General features: G+C 42.2%; 2 protein-coding genes across 4 annotated transcripts; both read right to left on the bottom strand.

Annotated features, from left to right (window-relative positions):
- Positions 1-703: 703 nt before the first annotated feature.
- On the bottom strand, positions 704-8220 carry c15h2orf42 (chromosome 15 C2orf42 homolog). 3 transcript variants are annotated; one of them, XM_086053423.1, is made up of 10 exons: positions 7450-8220; positions 5763-6177; positions 4894-5538; positions 4421-4549; positions 4267-4371; positions 3097-3201; positions 2918-3018; positions 2685-2847; positions 2428-2607; positions 704-816 (listed from the first exon to the last, which is right to left on the bottom strand). In XM_086053423.1, the coding sequence occupies exons 1-10, from the start codon at positions 7540-7542 to the stop codon at positions 809-811; spliced, it is 1944 nt and encodes a 647-aa protein (XP_085909549.1). In that variant the 5' UTR covers positions 7543-8220; the 3' UTR covers positions 704-808. The 3 variants fall into 3 exon arrangements, with proteins under 3 accessions (XP_085909549.1, XP_085909548.1, XP_085909550.1); XM_086053422.1 differs by lacking the exon at positions 704-816 and having other exon boundaries at positions 2275-2607; positions 7450-8219; XM_086053424.1 differs by lacking the exon at positions 704-816 and having other exon boundaries at positions 2275-2607; positions 4427-4549; positions 4894-5560; positions 5797-6177; positions 7450-8209.
- Positions 8221-8602: 382 nt separating this feature from the next.
- Positions 8603-17718, bottom strand: LOC147135485 (cytotoxic granule associated RNA binding protein TIA1-like). The gene is made up of 11 exons (XM_086053428.1): positions 17472-17718; positions 15977-16073; positions 14620-14718; positions 13884-13938; positions 13290-13377; positions 12937-13012; positions 12743-12848; positions 11697-11795; positions 11439-11523; positions 10330-10614; positions 8603-9631 (listed from the first exon to the last, which is right to left on the bottom strand). The coding sequence occupies exons 1-11, from the start codon at positions 17495-17497 to the stop codon at positions 9490-9492; spliced, it is 1158 nt and encodes a 385-aa protein (XP_085909554.1). The 5' UTR covers positions 17498-17718; the 3' UTR covers positions 8603-9489.
- Positions 17719-18615: the final 897 nt, after the last annotated feature.

Genomic DNA, 18615 nt, shown 5'->3' with positions numbered 1-18615 from the left:
TGCGGAATTTTCCAGCTAGGCCGACGACGGCCTAGAGCAGGGGTGTCCAAACCTTTTGCAAAGAGGGCCAGATTTGAGGAGGTGTCTGTGTTTGGGGGTCGACCCTTTAGCCTGACATTCTTTTTTACATGGAACACCAATAAATCCAAACATTCCTTAAAATAAATGAATCAATACACATAAATACAATAAATATATATATTTAAACTGCATTAAAAATAAAACATTTAATACGTTTACATTAAATTAAACAAAACATGAAAATACATTAAATAATAATGAAGTACATATAAATTTCAGTAAACACAATTATAAGGAATAAAAATCTATTAAACATACATAAAAATATATTGCTACTGTCCTGTGAAAAACACGTATGTCCGATGTCTTTTTTTTTGGATGTCTGTATTGCGGAAACCCCTTTAATGCAAAAATAAACAAAGTGTTTTTCACAGGACAGCGATGATATATATATTTTTTTTAAATGGAAGAGATAACGATACTTAAATGTGTACATAAAAATGAAAAAATAAAATAAAACTAGTTTACATAATTACACATAGTGTTTACAATTTTTTTAATTTAATTACAAAAAATAAATAGTATTCTTTGGGCACAATTTTATTTAACCTTTATCTTATACATTTTAAATGAATCATCATTTCAGTACTCACCCCCCCAATGTATTATGTTTTTGTGTGAAGGAGGATGTGCGATGAAAGGACCTAGGGGCCGCCATCGATTGTCCGCCATTTGTGATGGATGAAGCAATAAGTGGCGGGGGAAGAGGAGAAATGATTGATGGTTGTCAACGCGCTGACCAATCAGCAGGCGGGAGGGCACAACATGATGGAGGAGCAAGAAGTGGACAAGATGGACGGTGGGTGGGAGGGAGCTTTGAAGGGATTCTGTCTCATAATTGACCTAATGGTGGCTATCATATTAAAACCTTTATTGACTGTTCAGACAACATTTTTAAGTCAACATTTTCTGCATTTTTCATTGTCACTCTTCATTGTCACTACAATACTGAACTTTTGTTTTTTTTCAAGTCTATATAGCTCATTATAATCATTATATTAAATAAAATGCCAAGACAAGAGATACATACATCCCCTAGATTTTACCGAAAATGACAAAAATGGAGTTGGTCTGCTCTAGTTCTCTTAAAATTTGGGCATATAAGTGTGAAATTAGGTTTAAAAACTGTTATTTGCAAAACGTATAGAAACAAAGTGTTATTCTACATCGATACAGACACATTCAATGTAAAAGGAAAGCTGTAATGTTCTGAGAACAAAGTGACTATTTTGTTATGGGATGTGAGTCATGATAGAGGGGCCAATACTTTCATCCGACGACTCAATTAAAACATCAAACAAAGGTGTGATAATTACACTTATTAAGTACAATTTCATAGTGGAAAGAACAGACATTCCAGGCATAAGCCAAAAAGCTAGCACGCTTCCTGTAGCGGCGTTATGAGAAAGTTTGTTTTTTGAGAACCGACACCTGTCGAGCAAGTAAAGCTATCGCCCAAAATTGTCAACTGCAAACATGCTAATGACCCCAAATGGAATAACAATATAAGAATGAATGGGAGCAACTGTGATAAAAGATAAGCAATTACCGAAAATGTCTAGAGCAAAAATCAAACATGCCAATTGTGCTAATACTAACACAAATGTAATGGCGGGTCACAGTGGGTCACAAGAACACAGTGGCGGAGAGCGCATATAAACAAAGGAAACTGACAACTGTGACGCACGATAAAAGTTAGCGTGTAAGCTAAATGTGCTAATATGTCTAAGAATAATCACTGAGCCAGCTAAATCAGTCTTGACACTTTATGAGTTAAGTCGAGTTAAATTACCATCTATCTGGCATCACTCAACAAAAAGTGCATGAAGCTAGTCAAGACTAGAGAAAGAGCAGGATAGTGGCTCCACCGGCTGGCAAGGTTTGAAACTACCATATAAAGTTGTTGAAGCTCTTGCTCTGAAGACTGATTTTTGTTATTTTTCTGTATTATTGTATCCACTGAAAGTCATTCATTGTGGGAGATGCATCCCAGATCTACTCACAACATCAAGAGACCATTTAATACAAATTTGTTTTGATCACGTTAGTCCTCCCACATGTTTTAAACACACATTTTTAAGTATTCCTTCATTGTTGCGGACCAAATAAAGTAAATGACTCATAATAATTTATGTTTGTGCATTTTCTGCACCGTCAATCCTGTTTTCCAATAAAGTGCTGGAAATTAAAACATGTTTTTGAATCCGCTTTATTGAGTAATCACAAAAATAAGTGGCAGATTAATTACTCAGTTAAATATTTTTTAGTTTCAGCCCAAAATGTATATATTTATTAAAGTATATATTTTACAGTATTCTTTTATCTAATTTAATGACGGAGGCTCACTTTTGACGCGCCCTGTCGGGCCGTGACCGTCTTTCTCGCGACATTCCGGTTGCTGTCCGCTCTGCTGGTGTCCGAACTGGTAGAGGATCCTCAGCTCGCCCATGTGGCAGCGCGGGAGCACTTCGGGGGTCCACTCAATGACAAAGGGTCCGGGGTCCTCCGGGTCATCAGAGCCGGGCCCTGGTCCGGCCGGGGACGAAAACCTGGTCAAGCGCATGCTAACAATGCTAATGTTCATTCAAATCTGAGCGACTTACCAACTTTTAGGAAAGTCTGGAGCTCCATGGGCCGAATGGGTAGCGTCCTATCCGTCCTGATCCCATCCAGCGGCTCAGGTTCAGGTGGAGGTTGAGGACAATGAAAGCGGGAGTAGGAACCGTCCATGTTTCGGACAAAACTCTGTGTGAGCTCCAACTGGAACTGACGGTCAGACGACGGGAGTGACGAGAGGAAGGTAGAGCACGCGGGTGAGCATTTGGAGGGTGTTTACCTCAGGGGTGTCAAAGATGCGTTTGACCTGCGCGAGGTTGGTGATGTGCCAAGTGTATTTGGAGAAGGAGCCCAGAGGGACGCTGTCATTCCTCACCAGCACTGGAGCGGACATGGACACACGGGGTTTGGGCTAACCTCAGCTAGCGATTAACCTGGTGAAGAACCGCGTGGTCCCACCTGTGGTGAAGTTGGGCAGCCGCCTTTTGGAGCCCACCGACAGCCGATGCTGCAGGGCGTTGAAGAAGCGCTGCGGAATGTAGTACACCAGAGGCTCAGGTTTTCCTGTGGGGAAAGAAAACAAGCCAATAAAAGAAAAAGAATAGAAATAAAATGTAGCTTTCTGAAATTAATAAAAGACGAAGAAGACAAATGTTTCAAAGACATTACGTAATCAAAGGAATGTGACAAAAGCACCGGGATTTAAAGACATTGACTGTATACTTGGGGCTGACTTCACTTCTGTTGGCAAATTATTCTATTTGGGTGGAGCATAACTGCTAAACGTCGCTTCATTGTTTACTTTGAAATCCGGCCTCCACTAATTGACCTGAGGTCGCAGACCTCAGAGCCCTACTGGCTTTAGATTCAATTAGCATTTCCTTAACGTATTCAGAACCCAAGTCATTCAGTGATTTCTAGACCACTAGCAGAATCTTATAATCTATGTGTAGGTATAGCTAGCTGGCTAGCTAACTGTATGTCACATTCCACCAGCTAAACGCTGAGGCGAACATCATGTCATCTTCCAAACCGCTTATCCTATATAGGGTCGCGGGGAGTTGCTGGAGCCTATCCCAGCCGTCAATGGGCGAAGGCAGACTACACCCCGAACTGGTCGCCAGCCAGTCGCAGGGCACGCTGAGGCGAACAAAAGTGCTCAAATTCTCATAAAATGGTGATGCCGGGGTCGACATGCGTCACTGGGCACCGTTTTCTCCAACCACCAAAAAACAACTTTACACGTTGTCGACAATTATATTCAAACATGGACAATGTATTTACAAACAAATATCCAGAGCTGGGCGTTCCGCCCGACCTGGTCGGACGCCCATTTTGTAGACGGAGAACGAGAACTCTTTTAAAAGGGCCGGACTAAGCAAGGACATACGGAATGCAACGACAGAAGCGCTTTAAAAGGATGAGGACGGATGAGGTCGGTGGACGATCATTTTTATGAATAAGGAGGTCGCGGATGGAGGACAGACCGGCAAAAAAGCGTAAAGTGCCCAGCTCTGGAAATGTCCAAATTCACTTTACATGGTCAAAAATACCACAGGAGTGTGTCACCATCCTAAATCAAACTGGACCACCCGGTGAGGTGCGGAAATGTACTTGGTCATTTCCTACCATCGAACTGGTAGTGCATAGTCTGCTGTATCCTCTCGGTGACGCCGGCCAACCACTGGTAGAAACTCAGGGACACGGAGGCCTCGTCCACCACCTCGCCGCCACCTGAGACACAGCGGTTAAAGTACAAGGAACAAGCCAAGGAAGAAGAAACTAGTACCTGAAAGAGTCTCATCCGGGCGCTGTTTCTTGGCTTTGTGAAGGTATTTGATCACTTCCGTGGGAAGTGGAGGGGGCCTCTCGCAGGGAACGAGGACTCTGCTGCTTGTGGTAGGTAGAACACCTGAAGGACACAGGTGTGAAAGGGTCCCATCGATTTATCAGACAAAAATGATGATGTTGCATTATTAAACACAATACACGCATGGGAGATGCAGGTATTATATTTGTCCACTTGGGGTCTCCATCACATTTTACTATATTATCTGTGACTTTTGATTGTGTACAGATTAAAAAAGATGAGACCTGGTCTGGCGAGTGACGGCGATCATTTCCAATCATTACCATGGAAAGTTTCCAATTTGGAATATTTTCCTTAATTTCCTTTGCTAAACTTCACACGGAAATCTACTGGAAACCTCCGACCCCTTTTGCACCCCTCTGGACTGATCAGATGATGACTCATACCAGTTGTCGCGGAGTTGATGAAGGTGGCAAACTCTGATGCCAGTTTCTCATCACTGGCGAAGGCACAGACGCAGGCATAGAAGTGCAGGCAGGGGTGTGAAGGGTCGGCGGCGTCGGTGGCGCACGTCGCCTCACCCCTCCGCGGGCGGCAGGAGCAGCGAAACGCCACCTGCTGTTTTGTGGCGACCGCCTCCCGGGTCCTCCTGCGACCTTTGGCCACGTCGGACAGTCCCCAACCACTCCCGACGGTAAGGTGCAGAAGGCCCAGGGGGTGCGCAGAATCCGGGCGGCATTTGACCACCAAGGTGTCCCTGGACACCCGCTGCACCAGGGGGCCCGGGGACTCGGTGGCCAGGTTCCACAGCTCCTCTTTGTACTGCATGGAGGCTGTTAGCGCCTCAAGGGCGGAGCTCTTGACGCTGAGAGGAACGGCGGAGTTGCCGCACTCGATGGCAGTCTTGATGTGGACGCAGAGGGTGTCGGGTGAGCCCGACTTGGACCGGTCGGACTTCGAACCGTGCCCGCAGATCTGCATGAAGCAGCGGCCCATGTTGATCTGAGACAGTAAGGGGTCCTGCTCGCCTGTGGAGATGGCAGCGTCAGTGGGGGAGAGCTCCACGAAACCCAGCTGGGCGGATCCTCGTCCTCGGTGGCACACGGAAAAAACCTACGTTAGATGTAAAATGACAAGAGGTCAACTCAATTTAGGGTTGCGCGCTTTCACTGCAGTACCAGCACCACCTTGTGCCACAACGTGCTTTGAGAAATGTCGCATGATTATCAGTTAAGAGAAAACTGTTTGGTGTTAACACAGCACTTTTTTAATGTTTATAATTTATTTAAAAGCAATGATTAAAGCTCATAGGTACCACTGTCTTTAGGTATGTTATATTTCCCACCAACCCGAACGCCGCCCCCTCCGTCGTCATCCTGCTCCTTCCCGTCTCGCTCCTGGCTGTCGATGATCACTCGGACCACCTCCACGGCGGCCTTCCTGCCCCCCCTGGCCGCTGAGGTGGCGTTCCGGAGCGATATCCCGCACATCTTGTTCTTGCAGCTGAGCCCCCGGGTGCCGTTGTAGACGCCGCAGCGGGGACACTTGCGGATGCCACGCAGGGTGGCCCTGCCCAGGTTGGAGAGGAAGGCCGGGGTCACAGCGGACCCCGCCGCCTTGGTGCGGACATCTCTCTGTTTGGCGGCAAGCGGGGTGGCGGACAATGGTGGGATGATGGGTGATGACACACCTTCCATTTTCTGATTGGTCAAGACGGAAGTAAATGGATTCTGAATTGAGGGAGATCATAGGGGGAGTCAGAATAAACACATTTAGGCTGTTTGGTTAGGCTGTTTCACTCATCCCCTAGTCCCTAATCACTACAGTGACCCCCCCCCCCCCGCCCCCGCCCCCCCAATTTGGCAGTTGCACAATCTCAATTATTTTTTCCAATCAGTCGTCTATTTTTCTCTGATAACGTATCTATTCGTTTTTATGCACAAAGCCAAGCAATAACAGCTGTGCTTTGGCACCACCTGGTGCCATTTTGGAGGACCTTCATTCGAAAAAGGTAGTCCTTTGCCTTCAACCTGGGTCATCTATAGGCAATTAGAATATAGTATAGCCCCCTCCCCGTTTTTCGGTAACAGATATTTGTCAACTGTGGGAAGCCATCCGAGACTTTTTTGTTATTAAGAGCTACATTAGCCTATATTAATAAATTTGGCTGGACTTTCAGTCAATTACTCATGGATTTTCGTAAGCCTCTATCTCTGGTGAATAGACGGGGTTTCACCGTACGCGCTGTGATCCACGAATAATGGACCCCCCCCCCCCCCACACACACCTTAGAAAATATTGTAATTTCGGATAGATACCACAAGAGGGTAAAACACTTAAAGCAAGGACTCCCTGCTTGAAGGGTAAATGTGTACACACCTAAACCCACGTTACATGAAGTACTGTATTCAATGAGTCATGAGTCAAATCAGTAGTATTAGCTAGTAAAAATTGATGTGAAATCATAAATGTACACACTGGCTAGCACGTTAAACAAATTGTGTTTAGTCACTAAACTTACATTTTGGCACAGAAAATTGCAATGGCTACATATAACTGCACCGGCTCTTAGTCGCTGCGGAAGCCAGGCACGGCTCCGGGATGTTTTCTCTCTTGGATCTAAAGGGGGGCTTGACCGATATATTGGGGGGCTTTACATATATGTTAAATATATCTAAGAATATCAAATAAAACACAAATGACAAGTTACACAATTCTGACAGGGCTATAGCATCCCCTAGCCGTGGTGCAGCGCCATCCTCAGCGGAAGCATACTTTTGATTTCAAACTCACGCAAGAACGGAAACATGCAAATGAGATTCGAACCCAGAACCAAAAAAACGGTGAAGCAGATATGTAACTACTGGTCAAAATTCCTAAGGTAAATAGAAGCTACTTGTATAAAACAAATACACCCTAACTCCTTCTCGAGCATTTTGATTTACATACTGTAAGTACAAGCATTTCAGGTGACTAAATGAATAAATGTCGCGTTCAAGTACCTGGGAAACTTCTCTATGGTCAAACAGGGCTCCATTTCTGCCTCCAGAAGCGCTCGACTGTCGCCATTGCTCCTTACATCCAGACACCCGCATTGCGCCTGTAACGACACTCCGGACTGGTCGGAGATAGTCACGTGAGATAAAGTGGGCGGTGACTCACAAAGGGAGGCATCATGGGACTTGTAAATAGCAAAAAGGCGGGTGGCATTTATTTACTTAAGTGCTTCAAGCGCGCGACTGCCGTGTTTACTCAGCGACATTTGGTTTGGACTTACGAGCTTTAAACATGTTTACCCCACTGTTTACTTGAACTTATAATAGCAAAATGCAGCTTGCAACCACTGTTAAGATAACCCACCTGCTGATTCTTTTGCTTGGCCTTAGGACAACTAAGTGTCCAAGGATGGTGGTGACTAATATCTCAATACATAATTTAGAGGGGTCGTGCTCAAGACAACGAAAATACGCGTGGAACATTTTCACCAGGATACATATGCTTGCAAATATTATACTCAGACTCAAACACATGTAAGGTCAATGACATGCTTTGACATACACATGCTCACAATTTCAGTCCAACACGTACACTGACATTTTCACTCTTTTACATTCACTCATATGTTCACTCACTCACATACAGTACTGTATTCACTCAAGCATACATTTTTCCACACGCGTTCGCATAGGGCTGTACAATTAATCGAAATTCAATTATAATTATACAATACACGATTACAAAATTGGCATAATCGTAAAAAACGATTATGCATTTCTGTCCAACGCACTGCGTACACAAGGAAATCCTACTTGAATTTATACATTTGCACTTTTTTAATTTTATAATTAATTTTATACATTTTGTTTGGGCCAAAAGGAACTTGCATAATTATATTGTTTCAAAGAAATTGTTATATTTTTTTATGTTTAAACATTGTCTTGTTTGGTACCCAAAAAAGAAATGATCGTTTGAACAATCGTGCTTTCACTTAGCAAAATAATCGTAACATTTTTCTCATCAGCCCTACGTTCGCATACCCGTTAGAAATTCACTTTCGCTTTCTTATATCCACTCACACACACAAATTCACTCACAATCACTTGCTTACTTTGACACACGCATTCTCACATTAATTCTCATATTCACACACAAATGTCCTGAATGAACATCATGTCTTTATACAGATACAATTGAACAGAGCGCTCAGTTATTTACAATAAGACTTCCAAAATGATATTACAAAAGAAGGTGGAATGCAAAAACTAAATAAAAACACTTCAAATTGAGTCAATTTCTTTTAAGGTAGTTGTGCAATATTTGTCTGCCTGGTAAGTAAAGAAGAGCATGGCAGTTGTTTTCCCTGCGAGACATTGTTGAAAATCCAATTTAAAAGATACAAAATAAAGTCTGCAGCCGCTCGATGCTTTTGAACAAAAAAACAAAAACATGGTATGACTGCACAGTCAAGTCCTTCGAAATGAAAGACAAAAGAAAGGCAAAAAGCTCTTTACATAAACCGAGAAATAAGAAAAATGAGTAAATTAAAAGCGGTGTAGTCCTTTTTTCGGATCAAGAGGGGTGTAGGAGGGGGTAGGAGGGGGGTCAATAAGAACCCGAATTGTGTGTCAAAGTGTCAAGTTTCATGCACACAAAATCGTTCAGGTTGCTCAGTCCGTACTCTTCCTCAGTGATTTCCTACGTTTCACAGAATGACTTCAACACCCTGAGAACTGGCCAGGACGAACGGGAGGGACGAGACAACATGGATCGGGGGGGAATAAAAATGAAGATCTCTTTGGCTCTGCAAACAAAACCTGGCGACAGGAAAGACCTTGTCCAACGTCGCCTTTTGCTAATCTAAATGGTAGCTGTGCTCAACTTGTCATGTACATGTTGGCCGGTGATGCCGTAAAGGACGCGAGGTGCTCGTTTTTTTCCCTCGACCAAACCAAGTAGATTAAAAAAAAAAAAAAAAGAAAAAAAAAATATTGCCGAATCGGTGTCCCTAACAGAGTGTAATGAGTGCTGTCCAGCAGACGAGATCAGTGTGTGTGGAAGCCAGCCGTGCCAGCCATGCCGGCCTGGTTGGCGAGCATGGTGCCATTGACGCCCTGGCCGGGTTCCACCATGCCGCCGTTGCTGACGGCGCCTACGCCGGTCCACCCAGCCGCGGAAGCAAGAGGACTGAACACAAGCAGAAATAGAGAGGACTTCATAATGTACACAAGTCAAGGTTAAGGAAGCCATTTTGAGATTTAATATTCACAATATTTAGCTGAAATATAAATGTCTTTTGTATCTGAGCTTCATGTATTTCATGCCCAATTTATAAATGTGTCTAAATTGAGGTGATTTTGAATGTTCATTACATTTTATAGATATATATTCTACTTTATATGTATAACATATGAAATGTACATTCAGATTTTTTAAATCTATTACTCAACAATGATATATTTTCATATATTTATTCAAATGCTATATATCTTATACATACATTTTGTGCTGTTTTACTACATTTAATACACTTATTGTGCATTTACTAAGCTTATTTAAAAAAAAAAATACATTGCTTGTTACAATATGCAGTACAAATACAGAACAAATACATACATAAATATATGAAATTAAAAATACGTACAAATATCCTAAAAACATCAACTATAAATCCTTCTTTAATTGAAAGCGTCTACACTAAACAAATAAAGAAAAAAATCATTCATTGTGATCTGAAAATGTTGCATGCAAACAAACTGGGAGCTTCTTTTTTTTTTTTGTTGAAATTGTTTGTTTTTTTTTTCACAAAAATGTTGAAAAAAAACAAAACAAACCATGCTATCAGGCAACACCGGCAGGAGTAAAGGTGGCACCCAAGCACTCACTTGTAGCACTGCTGATCCCAGCTCTGACCGTAGACGCCGTAGCTGGGTACCTGCCAACCGTTGGGCACATACTGGCCGATCTGCTGCGTGTTGCCATACCACTGCCCCCACTGGTTGTATGGCTGCGCAGCGAAGCTCACTGTGCTCTGAGGCAATTGGACCTGCTGGATGGGGCTGATCATGTCTGTAGTCTCCTTGCCCCAGTAGCACTTGACCACAAAGCCCTCCACCGACGTGCCGTTAACAGAGACGATGGCGTGGGCAGCCGCCTCGTGCGAGTTGAACCTGTGCAGTCAAGTCTCACTCTTGATAAAAGGTCACCAGACACTAAAGCTGGGCGACATGGCCTTCACGTTGAGGTCAGTTGTAATTGCATATCAATGACACAAGATGGCAGCAAAGCACTTTAAAGAGTTAGACCAGTGTTTTTCAAACTGTGTGCCTCGAGATATTGTCAGGTGTGCCGTGGGGAATTATCTAATTTGTGTGCCTATGCCGTCTAGTGCCTGGCAGCATAATCATCTCTTTACTACATTGTAGTACTCTTCCATACCAGCAGGTGGCAGCAGCAGCAGGTAGCCAATTGTCTTTGTTTAGGGACAGGCGAATTAGTGACGCGTGTTTATCCAAACAGGCCCATGTTTCACACTGAGTAAGTATCAATATGAAACATTATAAAATACTTTTTTCCTTGTGTTTATTTAATTCCTATTCAAGACGTTATAACGTCATTCTTCGATGTTAAAAAATGCTTGTCTAAGCAATATAACACTATAAAAGCTTTTTTCTCTCTCCACAATTTCAGATGCTGGTGTGCCGCAGTATTTTTTCAATGAAATAAATGTGCCTTGACTCAAAAAAGTTTGAAAAACACCGAGTTTGACTATCACGACTCCATAAGTTACCATTATTCAACACAACCTGCACATGATGCTCATCCATAGAATTAGCTTGCATACGAGCCTGAATAAAATCCTAGTTCTAACTGACGTGACATCATACATTGGCGACACTGACTATGCGTTTGTAAAGTAGCTCAGCTGATCACAGCCATGTTGTTAGTCAAAGTAGTGCCTTAAAAATCGATACACTTCATCTTCAAGACTGACCTCACAAACGAGTAGCCCTTGTCCGGGAAAACACGGATTTCCATGATTTGTCCAAAAGGCGAGAAGGTCTGTCTCATGATTTGCTCTGCGAAGAAACAAGCAATTGAATGTTGATATCGAAAGGAGATAGTGCTTTTTTTTTTTTAATTTGCCATTATTTTAGCTCACTGAACTATGTAAGCTTGATGTTTTTGTCAAGGTCACCGTTCACTGCACATACTTCAAAAGTCCATTCCTCATAATACTGTAGATCCTCACCAGTGAGACCTGCCGTGACTCCGCCGCAGTAGACGGTACAGTTACTGAGACTGGACTGGTTCACCACCTCGTCGAAGGACAGCTGCTTTGCGGTGCTCGCTGCCAGACACAACATGGCACTGACTTTCTTTTTGGACTTTTATGAGGGTTAAGAATGTTAAAATGTCACTTAAAACATCCATCCATCCATCCATGATCCAAACCGCTTATCCTTTCCTGTGCAATTGAGAAAATGTGCAACTTTTCTTTTATCTTGGATCATAGTTCAATTTTTTTTTTTTTTTTTAAATGTGCTAATAATAGCAATGGAATCTGATTGCTGACGAGTTTGCACAGCTAAAATGTTGAATTTGGCTGACCTTTTTCACATTCACACATATTAAAATGTGACACGTTTAGCAATTAAATTTAGGCAGACATCATTTGCAAAGGTGGAATCTGTAAAGCTGAGTTATTACACGGCACTAAATGGCTTTAAAAATACAAACAACAATAAAAAAAACACAGGACGTATGTTCATTCGGAGCAGATGCCCGAACATCAAAGCACCTATGCTGTGAAACGCACAGTTGGGCGTCCATTTTAGGCTTTAGTTGTCTATGTATTTAATGACTTTCTACTCTTTCCCCATTGATCACAAATTCACAACAATTACAAATCGTAACTGTTCAGTAAATTCAGGAACTATTTTCCACATTCCCCAAATTCCCATATTGTGTTCATTATTCCACATTGTGCAAATTGACCTAATCCTTCCAACTTTCTTAACCGAATCAAACCATTTCAACTTCAAACTATTCAGGTGCATCTTGTAAACTTCTAATGCATTTCCCAAATTCACACATCTTTCAGTATTCCACATTTTCCATGACAACAATCCAAATAGATGCAGACATTTGACATATTGAACTCCTCCTCCCACATTTTCTCAACAAATTAAAACTGTTCCAAATCTCATTGCACCATTTCAATTCTACATCAGCCTTTTTATCAATTCACATACAATTCCTACAGAAATCACATTTTCTAGATCTTGCGAAACGTACTTTCATTGGTGGTTTTGGGTGTGGGCTTCCGTGTAGCCCAGTTGGTCCTGATCTGCCGTCCTCCCAGCCATTGGCCTCCCATCTGCTGGATGGCGTTCTCCGCGTCCTGAACGCAGCAACAACAACCGTGTCAGGCTGGCGGCTCCGCAAGTCGTCCGCGGTTTGAAGCGAACCAGACGAGATGGAGCGCTCACCCATTTGTTGAAGAAGGACACAAAGCCGTAGCCTTTGGACTTTCCGGTGGCCATGTCCTTCACCACCCGGCAATCACTGCAGACAAATGCACACATGAGCACAAGGCGACATCAATTGCTGTACGTGACCGCAAACATAAGCTCCAATAGTCACACCACAGAGCAGAGAGAATCAATGCCTCAGAGTATTTTGGGATGCTCTGTTTGTATGTGTTGTTGCTCCGTGTGTTTAAGTAGCATTTGTGTAATAGTTTAGCATTATCGGCATATCACTATATATGTTAGCATTAAGCTAGAGGGACTAACATGGCAAAGCACTAAAAAGTTGAAAATGCACAAGATGATTCACTTACGATATTTTCCCAAAGGGGCCGAAAGCCGCCTTGATGTCATCTGTGGTGATCTCAGGACTTAGATCTCCGACAAAAACGTGGAAGTGACCTAAAACGCATTTTCAGCATTTGCGCATTTACAAAGCACACGCAAATCAAACAAGTAGGGAAGGGCTTTGAACAAAATTTGCTTGGAGCGCCAGATCAGCAATCGCTACTTAAATTAAACCGAGTCAATCTTTTGTTTGCTGAAAATGTCTGTGAGCAAGCCGTTCTGGATTTTGATCGAACAGTGGGGCTCATTTATAAACACGCCCCATAAAGTCTCTCCGCCTATGATTTGAAAGCTAGGCTGGGTGAAGATCCACTACTTTCAAGCCACAACCTGACTACACTGTCTAAAACATTATCATTTCAACGCCAAAGGGCAAGCAGAATTGCACCAAGCTTTCTGACTGAACAGATTAGCCTGTAGCAATGAAGTGCTGCCTCAATCACTGAAAATCTTTTTAGTGTCTTTACGATCGCTCAATTGTCTTTTCCCATTGATTCGTTTCAATGCCCATCCCTAAACACAATCTTGGTATCTTATTCATGGTGTTTATTTGCACATACTGCTCGTGTCCTTCTTTTGGCTGGTCGGCGTGGTGGCCCAGTTGACCTTGACTTCCTGTAAAGAGACACAACATGGCGAGGGAGAGTGTGTGAGACATGATCAAGGAGGTGGAGGGTGCTTATGTTCTGATTAGACCACTTGTCACACACCACTTTTACTTCTATTTGCTGATTTTGAGGTTGTTCTTTTCAATGTGGTGACTTCTGTTCTGCATCATTACACACCACTGCTGATTTATGTAATCGTACATACCTTTTCAGAAACTAAACACACAGTAAGTATTTAATAATGGGATATCAAGATGTCACACCCTCATAAATCAGGAAAAATGGCAGTCAAAAAATTTCGGAGCAAAAAAAAAAAAAAAAAAAAAAAAAAAACTGAAGGAAGTAAGGTCCAAATAACAAGGGACTTACAAACAAGTGAATTTTACGAACTTGTTATACTCCTCAAACGCTCCTTCAATACCTGTTGAGGAATAGAATATTTTCAACTGATTGTTTGTCTTGCTACAAGTGTGGCGTCTAATGGAAAGAAGGTGGTACAGCAAATAAATAAAAGACAACACACACACCAGAAAGAGGCAGAAGAGCATCATCATCCTTCGCCCAATACAATAAAACACTTGGGGATTTTAAGCTTGAAAATATTTTTTCTTTGTGGGCGTTACACGTCAAGAATGGCACACCCAGCCCGGTCCGAGAGGCCCACGCCAAAGAAGATAAGATCGCTTACCTTACCCAGAATTTTCCGACCGTTCATGGCCGCAATGGTGGCCATGGCGTGTCTATGCTCATAGAATTCCACAAAGCAGTAGGGATCGTGACCCGCCGTCTGGAGTCGACAAGAGAGACAATAAATATGTTGAGACGTGTTGTACACCGTAGTATCTATGACTTTGAGTGTACGAGGCTTTAGAAAATATATTTTCGCTTGGTAAAAGAACAGTTCTGAATACATAAGGGCAAATAAGACATTTCACTTAATAATATAAAACAACTAATTTTCTTTATTAGATAATGAATAATTTTCCTTAAAGGGAGGCAACCCAGCCCCCCCCCCAAAAATGCAATATGGTCTATGCACCTTCACTAGTGTGAACTGGTTTGTTAAAAATGGATCAGTGGGAAGTGCAACTTTGTCAGTCTTTCAGCATAAAAACTAAATGCTGACGGCGCAAACCAAATAACCGGTAACCCGAGGCAGAAAAAAAATCCTCCATCAATTTTCTTAAACCAAGATACCTGAATTACTCGAGGATTGGTTTCACACCATGTAGCATGTGTGTGGATGTGCTTATTACGTGTTTGCTATCTTACCATTTGTTCAATAAAATTAAATCATACATTTAAGTGCACTGGCAACAGTTTCTATCGTCGAGCACTTACGTGGGAATCACAATATGTTGTGGTACATGTTGCACTTAATCACATAATCATGTTGATCTCATATATTTATATTGTGTGAAAACTGAGCCAGTTTAGTTTATGAAGAAAAAAGGGGATGGGTACACAGGGTAATGGTACCTCCTGCCATCTAGCAGAACAGCAGTTAATTGTTCTGCCTGTCACTTTTTCACTGGCATAAATTAATGAACAAATAAACATTACTTACACTTTTTTCTGCCTAATTAAGTGAAATTGGAAGATTTCACATTGCACACCCAATAATCTCTCACAGATTTGGTTGGGAATCGCTGTCAGAACGTATCATATTTCCTCACACAGTGGTCGGGCTCAGTATTCACTCAACTGCAAAGGGTACTAAGCATGTATAAGCAGCTATTCCGTATAAAAGCAATATACAACTATAAAGAAAAGTGTCAATCAGAAAAGTTAGCATGTGCTTTTTTTCGTGAGAGGGAAAAAAAACAGAGTTTATTCAAGGAGGACAACGCACCCTCGCCATAATTTGAGAGCACGGTGTCAATTACAGTCACTATTTGGGGAAATACGGTCTACAACTCCTGCCCCACCCGCTCAACCAACAGTTACACAGCACAAAAATTATTCCACATTTGAACTCCAGTACAGGATTTTACCGATAGAATAGGCTACTTGAGAGAAAATAACGAGTGAATAAATGAACTCACATCTACGATCATTTTACAACTCTTGCAGGGTCCGATCTGGCCAAATAACTCCAGGATAAGTGCTTCCGTCACATCCCGAGACAGGTTCCCCACATACCTGTGCACAAGAAAACAACAGATGGAAAAGTCAGATGGAAAAATAGCTTTTTTTTAAATTGATGGCTGATGATGATGGAGTTATAGTGTAGGCCAGGGGTACCCACCAAATGAGCAGTGCTGACAGACTGAACAAAAAATAATTTAGAAACGCCACCGCCTGTGTGTTACATAAATTGGTGTTGGAGTTCAGATTGTCTGCGAGGCGGTGAAGGTGTCAAAATTGGAGAGTATGAGCAAGTCTTGCGGGGTGTACAAAAAGAAGTCAGGAGGAGCCTTTTGGGGGGGGCGGGGGGGCATGTTTATTGCTAGATGACTTGCACACACCAAACTGGCTCTGTATAATTCTGTATGTGGTGACAGGCTTGCAAATGAGACAATGAAGACATACAAATTGCTTCTGGAGCACAAGCACCCATTATTAAAAGACAACCGACAAGCCTTTGGATTTTTTTTCCAAATAAAGATTACCCCACGATGGGACCAGCTCGAAGAAAAACAAGCACTTGGCTCCTACGAATTATAAGAACTACACACAGTATAATGGTGATTAGTATATTTAATTAATCATTTGTTTTCCTGCGTGAAAAACGGGGGTTTACACGAGTCCGATCTATGTCTGAAAATTGGACTTTTAAGAAAGGCACTAGACAAGTTTGATGTATTATTAAAAGTATTCATTTGTTTGGTTTGCAAAGCAGTGATAAAATCATCTGTACGCCATTTATGTCAAAAGGTGATCGAAGACGAGTTTTTAATTGTCAAGTGTTTGAGTTTAACACATGAATACAGACATTTTTTTACAAGTTTTAGACATGATTACAGACATTTTAAAGGTGGCGTATATCATTTGATTAACTTCTCGGCGGCTCTCGGTCCCTATCTGCCACGAATAGCGAGTCTTAAATTTACTCTATGCTTCTAATTTGACCTGAACTTACCTCGAGCTGCTAGCTTTTAAAATAGCATCGAGCTAATCTTAAACCAGGAAATAACGTGCAAGCAACCGGTTTTCACCGTGAGCATCGCTTATCCGTCTGTTATGTAAAAGAATTTAACCGCGCATAAATGAAGGAGCAAATATTAAAGAGATGTAGACATAAAAAGAAATATCAAGGCCCACAATGCTCGATTTTTAATTGGTCGCTTGTTGAAATTAGCTTTTTAGCACACAACATTGTCCATACTGCTGGAGTAAAAATGTGCATGTTCTTTCCATCTCATCAGGAAAATCCTTTAATCTAAATAAAACACATTATTTATGCTTGTTGTGTTATTTTAATTAGCTTCAGTATGCGTTTTGAGTCCCCCGGTTGATTGGTTTCATTAGCACGTTAGCTCTCTGTTACGTGTGCAACACAAGTGAGCTAAGCTAACAAGATAACCGAAGCACACTCACAGGGTTTTGGGCTGGTCATCGTCCATCCTGTTTCAAACTTGCTGGCCAAGGCCAAGACGCAAACGCGGGGCGGAGGGCAAGTCCACGACCGTCGCGGGCAGCTGCCGGTGACACCGTGTCCGCTTGTGTTTTTGTGGCGCAGTACGAAGACGATAATGCCGCCGAGACTGGGGGCGGAGGGGGATACGAGCTCCGGAGCGAACAATGGGCCAGCCGACAAAGATGGCGGAACGCAGGGCCCTAGGCTGTCGAGCAAGGCGCACGCGCGACACTGACAAAAAAAATAAAAATAAACATCACTAAAATTTGTCGTTAAAGATATATAAAAACACATTTCACTTTCTTATCAAATTTATCCAGGTAAATAAAATGGACCAATACGTTTTTTGTTTTTTTTGGTGGTTCCAGACCACATTAACAGATATGGAGCGCCTTGTAGCAGGCCGACGTGACTGACGTGACTGTCGTGCCTACGTAGCGGTCATGTTGGCAGGGGCGAAATCACGATCAACTGCAACGCAAGGACATTTGTAACAGATTTTCGTTGTTAAATTTTTAGTCAATGTCAAAACCTGTGCTATCGATGCATTAAATTAGAAATTAAAGACAGAAACGACAAAAAATATATTTACAGATACGTTCCCTTGTCGTAATTGTGTGGCGTTTCACGAAATGGTATGCAGCACAATTTAGTGTCCAATTACATGCATACATATACATTACGTACATACACAGTCATATACACACACACACACAAATACATATACATTGCCACTTGCTGTCAACTGAAAATCACATCACAGTTGCTCAGGGAATAACCAATCGTGGCTCAGCTTCAGAATATAGGCCTGAGCAACTGTGATGTCATTTTCAGGTGCCAGAAGTGACAAATGGCCACCCCCTGAGCTGGCTAAAAACGGGTGGATTTTGCTGTTTAAATCATATTCCACAAACAGAACATTAATCAGAATGCCATGTTTTGACAAGTGGGGGCTTTTCGAACATATTTTTGTAAGCACTTCTTTTGAGTTGACTTCCTCTTTAAGCCAAAGTTGGTTGTCTTGAATAAACAATGTGCTAAATTTGATGCAGGTCAATGTCAAATGTTCATTTTAGTCTATGCTGCGGGCCGCCACAAAAAAAA

The sequence above is a fragment of the Filicampus tigris genome, chromosome 15 (assembly GCF_054856515.1).
Source record: "Filicampus tigris isolate MCC_2025a chromosome 15, RoL_Ftig_1.0, whole genome shotgun sequence".
In the NCBI taxonomy this organism is placed as follows: domain Eukaryota; kingdom Metazoa; phylum Chordata; class Actinopteri; order Syngnathiformes; family Syngnathidae; genus Filicampus; species Filicampus tigris.
Note: the sequence above shows the minus strand (reverse complement) of the source record. Positions and strands in the feature narration are given on the sequence as shown.